Genomic DNA, 13,418 nt, shown 5'->3' with positions numbered 1-13,418 from the left:
TTATTATCAATATTTTAATGATCTGCAATTATAATCAATCTAAGAGTAGAAATACTACATGCTTTTAAACAGCTAAAAATAGAGATAGCTAGCTAGCTAGCTAGATAAGACACGAATCAATGTAAGCAATTGACTGTCGAAATTGGATATAATTCACTTTGAATTTAAAATGCATTAAAATAATCATTGGCATCTTTGCTTAAATATTCATTGTAACACGTCTAAATTAATGTTGCGAAACGTTTCACTAAATATCTGACACACCGAACTTTATATATATAGGCACGTTTCAATTTTGCAAAGGTAAAGTACAGAAATGCCTCGACCTTGCTAGATCGGAAACAGTGCTTTTAATTATAGCCCCAGAGAATTGTACCTTCCGAGTTTCTGTCACCTCTTCAGGGAACAGTTGCGAGGATCTCATTTCCAGAGTGCCACGCTTCCCTCAGTCCTGCGCGCCCGTGTAACACCGGGACCTCGCCGCAGAGCCATGTGCGCTTTGTTTTCATTCACGGATTTACTTCCTTCCCATTGGCCGCGCCGAACCGCCCTCCTCATTATAATATTTACATAATTCGACGTCAGCTCAGTGCTCTTCGCCGGACCGGATTGAAAAGCGACATAGATCACCCCAGCATTATACTGTTTACGTAAGCTGGTATACCATGAAATGTCCTCGTTAATATACCGGTAATAATAATAATAATAATAATAATAATAATAATACCGCTACATAAAAAACGGGGCGTGGTCTGCTACAATGACGTGCCTGGTTTTCAGGAACACGTGGAGCAGGGGCGTGGTTCCGGTTGATAACTGCTCGACCAGAGTTGCCAAGTCCGCTTATAATAAGCGGGATTGGGCTTGTTTTGAGAGTCGCGGGATTGGGCTTGTTTTGAGAGTCGCGGGTTTGAATCTGCATAAACGCCCATACTCTAACATGGGTCGCGCTTGTACTGGTCTTGTTTGGAAGGACGAAGACACTATTTTCCTGTCAGAAATCTGACAACCCGGAGTTCGTTTCGTTGACCTTTATTCCAATCCTGATGAAAGCAGAATGAAACTCACAATAACTTATAAATATAGTGCATAATAATAATAACGCATGTAGGTTTTGATTTTTTTTTTTTTTTGATTCCTGAATTGGAACGTCGGTTTCACGAAAATGTAAAATACAGTAAGTGGATGCATATTGATTGACTCGTTGATTGATTGATTGATTGCAACTGTAAAATTATATTATTATTATTATTATTATTATTATTATTATTATTATTATTATTGCTATAAATATTGATTGTTACTGTGCTTATACATTGTTATATAAAAACAATATTGCTTTGGCAATACCTAAAGTCATGCCAATAAAGCACATTTTGAATTTGAATTTTGAATTTGAGAGAGAGAGAGAGAGGGAGAGGCTGCACGTGTTAAAGTCATGGTTACACCTGACACAGTGACCCTTTGACCTTTTGTTCCCTCCGTGAATTATGTCATCAGATAGAACGCCGCATTTGGAATCCCGGCTTCCATTCAGTTCCTTTTTAAAATTCAAATCTCCTCCTCACGCGGCCAAGAACGAATTTGGCAACGGTCACTTTAATCTCCGGCAGCTGGAACTGTCTGTCATGACATTAAAACAAACACACACACACACAAATAAACGAGCAGGATAAGATAAGATGCATCATACATTTGTGTATTCTTTTATTAATAATTAAATAACGCTTTCTGAGTTGCAATAAAAAAACAAAATAGAGTTGATTATATTTTAAGACCCGTAATAAAACCGAATTTCGGTATTAATAATGTAAAATGTACGGTAGTATTTATCGTGAACAACGTTTGCAATTTTGCGACGCTTCAAAGCAATTGCGGGAGATTCGTTGTTATGCATAATGTATTACTGTAGTTGGAAAAAGGGGGTAGCTGGAAAACGAAACATCATTGTAGAAGATGGACACTATTCGTAACTCATCAGCAGTATCACAATCTATGAATAATTCACGTATTTCTGGGAAACTTGTGCCTGAGGGAATTAATTCACTGTCCTGTTTCCTCCGCAACATAACACAGCCTAATCAGAGTAGATTTAAGACCTGAGTAGGAGCATTAGACTACACAGCAGTTTTCTTTTTCATTTTAGTTAACTATTTGTTTTTGGCTACATAAAATTCCTGTGACATCACTGGGTTTGACAACCACACTAAACAGACATGCAGATACATATTAAATGATTTTTTTTTTGTTATATTAAAAACAATTACGTCTGATATTATTGGTGTATTTACAGCAGTGTCTTTTTCAAATCCTCCTGTCGGCTGAATTTAGGGCTGCAGAAGACCAGTTTGGGGGCACAGCAATAGCAGTGGTCTTTGTTACAGCTGTCTGAATTTCTTTGGTGTAATATATTCATGGCACTGTGATGTTTTATTGGAGCCTCACATTGCTGTAAAAGTGTGTCTAGTTGCTGGGGTGTGTTCCCTGGTGTCTAACTAACACCGTCTCCAGGCCTGTCCGATGAACATGCACCCCCACAGCGACGGGCTTCACTCCCCCCCAGGAGATGCATGCCTCAACAGCATGCACTCCGAGAAGCTGCTCTCCTTCCGAGTGGAGGCAAGCTTTCTATCATGAGCTCAGTGTACCGCTACACCCCTGACCACAGCTGCAGATACAGGGTAGTTCCTTTCACCCTGTGATTCCCATTTCTGTAATGCTTCAGTCAGTCCTCTATATTCTTTTTTAAATCCAGTCTCACAAGCCAGAATTTTTTATATGCAGTTTGGTACAAGAAACTGAATCTAGTTACATAAATAAAAGCAGCTTTCCTCATTTAAATGCATAAACACAAGATGAGACAGCAGCTATTGGGAGACGTATAAAAACACAGAAAAATACTTTATTTAAGTAAAAAAGTTTACAAGAGGAGGGCAATTTCGAGAGAGCTAGAGGCGACGAGGAAGCAGGAAGAGACACTCAGACATCGGGAGAGGAATCGAGAAACTCCAACCAATCCAGGAGAGAGGGGTTCGGCTGTGGAGGCTGGAGAGAGGGGAGGGGGAGTAGAGCGAGGAGAGAGGGGGAGAAAAAGAGGGGGAGAGAGAGAGAGGAGATAATCAATTACTGAAACACCAAACAAGGATATAACATTTTTAAGTTGATCATATTGATGAAGACTGTTTCCTATTTTTATCCTGCTGCCACACTAAAATGCACTTCCTTCCTTCCTTCCTGTGCAGCAGATATTCGGTCCCCCCAACCCCGTATCAGAGAGAGAGAACTAGAGAGACGCCAAGGTTCCAGCTGGGGGTCCCAATACCTGGTGCACAGGACGTGAATGCTGGAGATAAACAATACATACATACATAAATAATTGGGATGGCTGAGACTGCAATTGAAGCCCAGGGATGGAAATAAAACTCCCAATTGCTTAGCAGTTTGATCCATTCCTGGTTTCACTGTGAGTTTAGTAAGACACATACCTGAGCTTGTTACCTATACACACTGTGGCTGATCAAGCTCATTGTAAAACCTGGAATGGGTGAAACGTTAGGTTATATATCTTAATCCTGGTTTCCTGAAATAGAAATGTTATTCCATTATCGATTGGGATATACGTCTGAACTGTGAGTCAAAGCACCGAGACCCCGCCCCCGAGGAGTCAAGCACCAAGACCCCGCCCCCGAGGAGTCAAGCACCGAGACCCCGCCCCCGAGGAGTCAAGCACCGAGACCCCGCCCCCGAGGAGTCAAGCACCGAGACCCCGCCCCCGAGGAGTCAGGCACCGAGACCCCGCCCCCGAGGAGTCAGCCACCGAGACCCCGCCCCCGAGGAGTCAGGCCCCGAGACCCCGCCCCCGAGGAGTCAGCCACCGAGACCCCGCCCCCGAGGACTAAAAAAAAAAACAACTAAAAGGCTCCTAGTAAAATTGCCCACACTTGATTTGAAACCAATGTATCTTATTTTTGTATGCCTAATATCAGTAGAACTGCTTGCTTTTATTCTGAGGCAGGCCTGACTTCCATAAAAGGTGTTACGATTGTAAAACTAGTAAGAAAAAACTCAAAAGAATAATTTAATTGAATTGCTCCAACCGGCAACACATTTGTTTCTTGATAGTCTCATAATATTGATGATGTTTTTTACTTTCAGAAAAAAATGGGGGCAATTACTTCAAAAATCGGACCTGTAATATCACGTTAATTTCAGCACTAATACCGCGATACTGAAAAAGTTCATATCGCGATATCCCTAGTCTGGGGGTAAATAGCGCTCTCTGAAATCTAATGATGCTGCTGTCCTCTGCTGGTCCAGAGTGGTACTTCTCCTAGTCGTGCCAGTTTTTACACCCAGAAAATACAAAAATAATAATAATAATAATAATAATAATAATAATAATAATAATAATAAGGGATGGAAATGAGACTCCTGTTGCATAGCAGTTTCACTCATTCCAAGTTTTAATACAAGCTTGATTAGCCCCAGTGTACAGGTAACAAGTTCTGGTGTGTCAAACTCACAGTAAAATGCAATGGGAGTCTTACTTCCATCCCTGTAATAATAATAATAATAATAATAATAATACAGGAAGCAGCTGCAGGTCATTAAGATTCACAATGAAACTGCATCTAATTGTATGCCATGCTGAGATGCATGAACAGCACCAGATTAGTGTTGAGTTACACAGCACGGAGAGGAGAGGCTCACCCTGAGTGAGGCCGCGTGGACGGGCTGGGCCTTGCCCTGCACCGAGACCAGCTGGACCTGCCCACGAGAGGGGAACCCCTCCTCCACGGCCAGGGTGCAGACCACCGAGGCGGACTTCAGAAACAGCAGCCTCCGATCTGCAGCGTGCCAGTCGATAGCAAACCTGGAGGAGAGGAGAGGAGAGGAGAGAATCAACTGCGTGACTGTTTAGAGAATCCAGAAATGACATGAAAAATATATCTTTAATATAATCTTCAGCCCCTATATCCCCTTCAGCTTCCTGATCACATGCCCCAGTCCCTTCCACCCCCCCACCCTCTATCTCCCCCCCAGCCCCTCTCACCTGCCCTTGCAGCCCCTCCTCACCCCCCAGCCCCTCTCACCTGCCCTGCAGCCCCTCCCCACCCCCCAGCCCCTCTCACCTGCCCTGCAGCCCCTCCTCACCCCCCAGCCCCTCTCACCTGCCCCTGCAGCCCCTCCTCACCCCCCAGCCCCTCTCACCTGCCCCTGCAGCCCCTCCCCACCCCCCAGCCCCTCTCACCTGCCCTGCAGCCCCTCCTCACCCCCCAGCCCCTCTCACCTGCCCTTGCAGCCCCTCCTCACCCCCCAGCCCCCCTCACCTGCCCTGCAGCCCCTCCTCACCCCCCAGCCCCCCTCATCTGCCCTTGCAGCCCCTCTCACCTGCCCTGCAGCCCCTCCCACCTGCCCTTGCAGCCCCTCCTCACCCCCCAGCCCCCCTCACCTGCCCTGCAGCCCCTCCTCACCCCCCAGCCCCCCTCATCTGCCCTTGCAGCCCCTCTCACCTGCCCTTGCAGCCCCTCCTCACCCCCCAGCCCCTCCCACCTGCCCTTGCAGCCCCTCCTCACCCCCCAACCCCCCTCACCTGCCCTGCAGCCCCTCCTCACCCCCCAGCCCCCCTCATCTGCCCTTGCAGCCCCTCTCACCTGCCCTTGCAGCCCCTCCTCACCCCCCAGCCCCTCTCACCTGCCCTTGCAGCCCCTCCTCACCCCCCAGCCCCCCTCACCTGCCCTGCAGCCCCTCCTCACCCCCCAGCCCCCCTCACCTGCCCTGCAGCCCCTGTATGTCAGAGAGCAGGCTGGCCTGGCTGCTGTAGCAGTGCAGTGCCTCCAGGATCACGCTCTTCACGTCCCCCAGCGGCTCCCGCAGCAGCATGGCCTCACACAGTCCCGCTCCTGCGCTGCTCATCTGCGGGGGAGATTTCAGAAAACTTTATTTTAGTGTTACTTACTGCCGTACCGACGAGTGGGTTACCCACCGCTCTGACTGCAAGCGGCTGAAAACCAGCTTGTATCTACACAGCTATACTAATATATATTAGTATATATATATATTCATGGACACTTATATGTGACTTGCCTGTAGAGCGAGTACCTGCATGTTTAGTCTGTATCCCTGGTATCTGTATGCACCTGCCTGTAGCCCTGGTCTCTCTCTGTCCTTACCTGCACGTGCAGCGTCTCGTCCCCCCTCCAGTGCAGGCTCACGTGCAGCGGTTCTGTGTGTGAGGCGGCTCGGAGCTGCACAGTGATCCCCTCCTCGCTCAGGGACAGGATCCCCACACCCTGCAGCTCCCGAAACAGCTCCAGAGTCCTGGAATAACAGAGACACGACAACATGTACAATATCAGCACTGATAATAATAATGAGGCTGCTGATGATAACAACAACGATAATACTAAGAATGGCTGTAAAAGGTTTAAAAACAAAATAAATTACAAAAAAATTAAACTCCTGTGCAACGGGAGTCTATCTCCATCCCTGCTGTATTATAAGACATTAACAATGAGCCCACAATGCATTTAAATGAACTGCACTTCAGTTTAACAAGACTCGCGATGCACAGCAGTTTGATCCACTCCTGGTTTTACTATGAGTTTAATAAGACACATCTGAGCTCTTTACCTAAACTGCTGTGCAAAAGTCTTAGACTTGTTGCATTGTTCTACTCTGATGCATTTTGAGCATCAACAATTTACTCAAAGCCTCCACTAGAGTTTTCTATTATTATAACAACCTTGACTTGCATAAAGAAGGAAACACATTGAGTGAAATCGCTCGCATCACTCGATTTTCAAGGTGTGGTATCCGAAGCATAATCAACAAGTACAGAGAATCAGCATCTGTAATTGACAAACCCAGGACTGGAAGACCCAAAAAGCTGTCTAACAAGGATGAGCGATACCTGAAGATAATATCCTTAAGGAATAGAAAGAAGACAAGTGTTGAATTGACAACAGAACTGGCACAGGGCACAGGTGTCGCTGTCCATCAAATCAACAGAACGAAGGTCACTCTTGAAATCAGGACTTGAAGGATGTGTTGCAGTAAGAATACCTCTATTAAGAAAGGGGAACAAGACTAAAAGGCTAAAACATGCACAAGAACACAGGCATTGGACTATGGAACAATGGTCAGTGGTGCTTTGGACCGTTGATGGATGGACGACGACACCTGTGCCCTGTGCCAGTTCTGTTGTCAGTTCAACGCTTGTCTTCTTTCTATTCCTGGCGCTAACCAATCTGGTGATACAAAACCTGGAAAGGGTAACTCTGCTGTGCAACAGGAGTCTCATTTCCATCCCTGACTCTGCGCTCACCTGTCGAGCTCCCTGGTGCCCTGGCCGAACTGCTTCTGCATGTCCTGCACTTCCTGTTTGAGCTGCAGGATGTTCTCGTCACAGCGCTGCAGGTTCCTCCTGCCCTGCTCCAGTGCAGCCTCCAGCTCCTCCCTCCGCTGCAGAAAACACTGCGCCCTGTCCTGCGACACACAGACAACGACAAACACAAACAAACAAATAAACAAACAAACAAATAAATAAATCTTACGCAGTGGTTCCAAACCCTGGTCCTCTGGTTTCCGTTTCAACTGAGCTCTCACTTACTTAACCCAACCCTTAACTGAACCAATCGTGAATTGGACCAGGGTTGAGAACCACTGATCTAACTGTTGAAACAAAAATGTAATTAAGAATAATCATCACATACAGCTCTGGACAAAAATTTGCTTCCGATCGGCTTTTTAAACACTCAGTGCGGGAAGTTAATTGCCATTGGTTGGTACTCGGTTGTAAAGGTGAGGGAAGGACAGCTTTTCTTATTTTGAAATCAACACATTCATGAATGCATATATTTAATACTGTCCGATAACTAATAATAACAATAACAATAATAATATGAGGCTGTGTGGTCCAGAGGTTAAAGAAAAAGGCTTGCAACCAGGAGGTGCCCGGTTCAAATCCCACCTCAGCCACTGACTTACTGTGACCCTGAGCAAGTCACTTAACCTCCTTGTGCTCCGTCTTTCGGGTGAGATGTAATTGTAAGTGACTCTGCAGCTGATGCACAGTTCACACACCCTAGTCTCTGTAAGTCACCCTGGATAAAGGCGTCTGCTAAATAAACAAATAATAATAATAATAATAATAATAATAATAATAATAATAATAATAATAATAATAATAATAACAAACTTTAATTTAAATATAGCGCCTTTCGCACCGCAGTGTCCAAAGGCACTGCACAATCAAAATGTCCAAAATACAAATGAATTTATAAACATTGTAAACTTAAATACAAACAAGATAAAATCAGAATTTTCCAAATACATTGGTAAAAAAAAAAAAAAACAGTGTAAGCATAAAAACAAGATTAAAAAAGTTAATAAAAATCTCTTATTTCATATTTCAAATCCTCGGAAACCTAAGACCAGCAGACAGCTGAAAGAGGTGTGTTTTGAGAGAAGTTCTAAACTGAGAAACTGAAGCAGAGTTTCTAATGCAGCTGGGCAGAGAGCTCCTTAAGGAAGGTGCAATGCAACTACAGCTGTGCCCACCCAGAGGAATAGGCTTGGGTGAAATGCATTGAAGAAGTCCTGAATCGGAAGACCTGAGCCGTCTCCCTGGGATGTATGGGCTCAGAAGGTCCATGATGTCAGAAGGACCCTGACCATGTAGGGTCTTGTCTGTCAGCAGCAGAATCTTGGAAGTGGCACGGGAACAGACAGCAAGCCAGCGCAAACGCGCAAGTCTAGTGCCCATCCAGAGTCCAGCCGCTGCACTGTGTGCCAGCTGCAAACGACCGAGCGAGCGAGCAGGAAGATGAAAAAGGGGCATTGCAATAATCGAAGAGAGACGTGACAAAGGCATGAACCAAGGACCTCCGCATCCTCTGCGGGTCCGAGGGTTAGCACACCCCCTATTAGCTACAAGGACTTTAACAGAGAATGGGATGCGGACACTAAAAACCTTCAAACTAAACCCGAACGCAAATAAAAAAAACGCCCAAACCTTGTCCTGCTGCTGCTTTGCCATTTGACTTTGCTGGTTTTCTTCAAATTTCGCTTTCTTTAAAAGAAAAAAATAAATAAAAGAAATAAAGTGTTAAACAAGACAGAATTGGTGAACCTCTCACCCCACCATCACTTATAAAAGCTTCCCATAGTGAAAGCACAGCACAGTGTAATAAAGCACAGTGACAGCATGGTAAAGCACAGAGAGGTATGGTAAAGCATAGGGAGGCATTGTAAAGCACAGAGAGGTATGGTAAAGCATAGGGAGGCATTGTAAAGCACAGAGAGGTATGGTAAAGCATAGGCAAGCATTGTAAAGCAGAGAGAGGTATGGTAAAGCACAGAGAGGTCTGGTAAAGCATAGGGAAGCATTGTAAAGCACAGAGAGGTATGGTAAAGCATAGAGAAGCATTGTAAAGCACAGGGAAGCATTGTAAAGCACAGAGAGGTGTGGTAAAGCATAGGGAAGCATTGTAAAGCACAGTGACAGCATGGTAAAGCATAGGGAAGCATTGTAAAGCACAGAGAGGTATGGTAAAGCATAGGCAAGCATTGTAAAGCACAGAGAGTTATGGTAAAGCATAGGGAAGCATTGTAAAGCACAGAGAGGTGTGGTAAAGCATAGGCAAGCATTGTAAAGCACAGAGAGGTATGGTAGCACATTAATAAACATGTCAAACTATGGTAAATGCACAGTAAAACTGCAAAAGTACCATGCAACAACACTGTGGTAGACTTTTACAAGGGATCCCACTCGTAAGAACGGCAGTCAGCTGTGTGGAGGCTGCACTGGGACGAATACCTTCAGCTCCAGTTTGTGCAGCAGCTCCTCGAGGGCTCCCCTAGCCTCCTGCAGGCGCCTCCCCTTCTCCAGAGCCACAGCGATCAGTGCCTCGTTCTGCTGCCTCTCCTCCTGGAACTGACGTTTCAAGCCCTTCCACACCCCGTGCATCTCCTTCTCACCCGCGCCTCGATTACAAAAAAATAAACCACCGCGCCATTTTAGATGTCCACAGAGCGGTTCTTGAATGAAGAATATGTGTGTGTGTGTGTTACAGCTGGTTGGGAAATGCATGCTATCCTACCTCATTATTTTTTTTTTTCAACTGAACAGTTCGTCATTAAATGATCGTTTTGTCTTCTTATGCTTTGCACAAAATGCACCGTATCGGGATCACCCTAGTAATAAGCAAATGACACATTGGCCAAGCAGCTGTTCCTTCTCTCTGAATGCAAACCAGCCCGATCGACACCAGCGACCATCGTCTGTGGAGAGCTCGATCAGAATCAATCGATCTGTGCCGCACGAAAAGGAAAGCGATCATCTCATAACAGCGGTCTTAATATCGGTTAAAGCGTGCTTTCTTTCCCACACGTTGCAGGGGTGGAAATAGGACTCCAGTTGCATAGCAGTTTTACCCATTCCGGGGTTTTTACTACTAGTTTGATTTGCCCCATCGTACAGGTAACAAGCTCAGGTGTGTCTTACTATTAAACCCACAGTGAAAGCAGGAAGGGATCAAACCGCTGTGCAGCGGGAGTCTCGCTTCCATCCCTGCATCGCGCTTGCCACAGAGTCAGAACATGCATGAGGGTGTCCTGTGCTTATTACTGTTTCTTTGGAAGGTGGCTGAACAGAATATTAAGAGTGGAGGCTTACGGAAGTCTTGGGGGTCTGGGTCCAGGTTTTGGGGGTCCATGGTTTCAAGCACAGACAGGAGGGAGTCCAGCACATGCAGCTGACGACACAGCAGTTGGTTCTTCCTGCAGCTTTCCTGATAAGAGAGAGAAGCCTTCATATTATCCAGCACAGGGGCCAAACTCCATTCCTGGAGGGGCCGCGGTGTCTTCAGACTTTTTGTTTCGTTTTTTTTAAATCCTCAACTGTAAAAGACCTAGAAAAATATTAATATAACAAATCATTCCATCAATTAAGTTAATTGAGAGCTGAAGTTGGAATGAAAACCGGAAGGCGACCCTCGAAGGCTGGAGTTTGACACCCGTGTTTATTCAGGGATGGAAATGACTCCTGTTGCATAGCAATCTGATCCATTCCTGGTTTTACTAAGAGTTTAATAAGACACACCTGAGCTTGTTCGCTACACACACTGTAGCTAATCAAGCTCCTAGTAAAACCTGGATTGGGTGAAACTGGGAAGTATACATAAGCAGTGCTGGGACACTCTCCCATTGTAATTTACATATAGGTTTCCTTTGCAAGATATGTTTTGATAAAGTCATTTATAAATTCTGTTTCATGAAAAAATACGAGCATGGTCGTTTATTTATTTAATACATTTAATGCAGGGTTTGCTTAGGAATATACGGATATTTGTTCCAGGGGTAAATGATCACCCCAGTGCGGGAAGGGTGTGACACACAGTGGGGCAGGGTACTGGTAGCGTCGTGTACTCACCACGAAGTATCCCAAGAGAACCTCGATTTTGTCATGTTTATCCGGCACAGAGTGGGGAGAGACCGCCGCGCCGTCACACCGCTCCAGCAAGCTGCCAGCAGAAAACATGACCGCACTTCTTAAAAAAAAAAAACATGCTGGTGCAGCTCTATCCCGAAACACCACCCTGGGTTAGCTCACACATTTACAGAAATCAAACTGCTGGCAGATCTGTCGTTTTTTTAAACAGTAAAGATGTTTTACTGTCAAAGGCAGCTGCTGACGATAGTCGCCGCACAAAGCACGTTCTTAAAATACAAAACTGTTAAATTTCAGCGCCAGTAAAATATAATCATTCTCGCCCCCATCGTCCTTGGCTTACTACTGCAGTCTTTGGAGTTTGATTAGCGGCAGTATCATTTCTACTGGCATTATAAGAAAGCCCCAAAAGGCGGCTGTGAGTATTTATTCTTGTTATGGATAACATTAATTACATTTTTTATATATGTGGAACGTTTTAAACTCTGTTTGTAAAATATTCAACATATTTATTTTCGACAGTGAAAGCGGCACACGACACCGTCTTCCAAATTCGAATCCTTCCTTCCCCTAAATATTATTACAACTTAAAAAAATATTATTTCGTCCCAACTAATGTGGCATAACAATATATATCTTTATGTTGATTAAATATGCAAGTGTTATTGTAAACTTACATTCTCACAGATTCCTCAGCCGTCGCCATCTTTCCGAATGAATAAGATTTTCAAAAACAACCGGCCCGCGAGTCATATTCTGATCGGCTTCCCATTGGTCAAACCTTGAGGTCGGTTGAAGAAGTCTAGCGAATCACAAGGCAAGAGGAAGACAGTCAAACCCCGCCGGACTTCGGGCGCCATCTTGTGTGTGGCAAGTGAAGCGTTGACGTCGTTTCACGAATTGATGTTGCTTCTTCAAATCCACGCATTTTTTTTTTCAGTTTACATTCAGTTTAACCCCAAATGAACAGGTTCTTCAATAGGGAAGCCATGCCAAGACTAGCCTTTATGTGATGTTTGCAATCACTTGGGTCTTTCGTACGAGTTCTGTAGCGGTGTCTAAAAGTTTGGAATCCCCTAGAATTTTAGGATTGAGACATTCATTAAAAAAAATGTATGCACATAATTTTGATCTTTTATTTATCATGTAATCAAAGAAACTGCAAAATGATATGGCAAAAGTCTACCGGAAGCCATAGCCTAATGGTAGTACAGTATTTCGTGTTGATTTTAAAATGTCACATTTTTCAATTTAGTTAGTTTTTCGTTATGTATCTGGAAAACTACAAAGCGTAATTCGATATGTTAACGTGACATTATTCGGCTGGTTTCATTCGACTTTATAAAGTAAAATCAGTTAATTATATAGGGTGATGCTATATTTTGGGACACAGCTGTAGTTGCTGTAGTTGCTATAGCCATAGACATCGTAATCCAGGCTAGATGTCGCGTCCGGTCTAGTGCGCTGCGGGTCTTGCCAGCCGTTCTCAAGGAAAGCGTGTACAGGATGCGAACGGCTCTTAATGCTATAAAGACACCCTGGCAGATCTAGCCTGGGTTACAGATCTCTATGGCAGGAAACTGGAACAGTGGAGCAACTCCTGAACTGAAACACCGGAACAGATCCGGACTGAATGTATATATGCTCAGTATTTGAGTAACTGCAATACTGACCACTAAGGACAAGAAAGAAAATACATAATTTGATAACACCCAGTCCGTAATATATTGTGTGAACACACACAGGCACACAGACAAGCAAGCAAGCAAGCAGAGGTACACACACACACACTAGCAAGCAGAGGTACACACACACACACACACACAGACACACACACACACACACACACACACACACAAGCAAGCAAGCAGAGGGCAGCAGTGTGGAGTAGTGGTTAGGGCTCTGGACTCTTGACTGGAGGGTTGTGGGTTCAATCCCCAGTGGGGGACACTGCTGTTGTACCCTT

General features: G+C 44.8%; 1 protein-coding gene across 3 annotated transcripts; it reads right to left on the bottom strand.

The window, feature by feature from the left end:
- Positions 1-2,868: 2,868 nt before the first annotated feature.
- On the bottom strand, positions 2,869-12,251 carry si:dkey-225f5.4 (uncharacterized). 3 transcript variants are annotated; one of them, XM_034057063.3, is made up of 10 exons: positions 12,130-12,251; positions 11,435-11,525; positions 10,679-10,793; positions 9,821-9,987; positions 9,017-9,073; positions 7,328-7,488; positions 6,174-6,321; positions 5,774-5,916; positions 4,711-4,873; positions 2,869-3,045 (listed from the first exon to the last, which is right to left on the bottom strand). In XM_034057063.3, the coding sequence occupies exons 1-10, from the start codon at positions 12,156-12,158 to the stop codon at positions 2,980-2,982; spliced, it is 1,140 nt and encodes a 379-aa protein (XP_033912954.2). In that variant the 5' UTR covers positions 12,159-12,251; the 3' UTR covers positions 2,869-2,979. The 3 variants fall into 3 exon arrangements, with proteins under 3 accessions (XP_033912954.2, XP_058859203.1, XP_058859204.1); XM_059003220.1 differs by having other exon boundaries at positions 11,435-11,552; positions 12,130-12,249; XM_059003221.1 differs by having other exon boundaries at positions 11,435-11,549; positions 12,130-12,249.
- Between the last annotated feature and the right edge of the window lie 1,167 nt (positions 12,252-13,418).

Source organism: Acipenser ruthenus, chromosome 28 (genome assembly GCF_902713425.1).
Source record: "Acipenser ruthenus chromosome 28, fAciRut3.2 maternal haplotype, whole genome shotgun sequence".
Taxonomy (NCBI): Eukaryota; Metazoa; Chordata; class Actinopteri; order Acipenseriformes; family Acipenseridae; genus Acipenser; species Acipenser ruthenus.
Note: the sequence above shows the minus strand (reverse complement) of the source record. Positions and strands in the feature narration are given on the sequence as shown.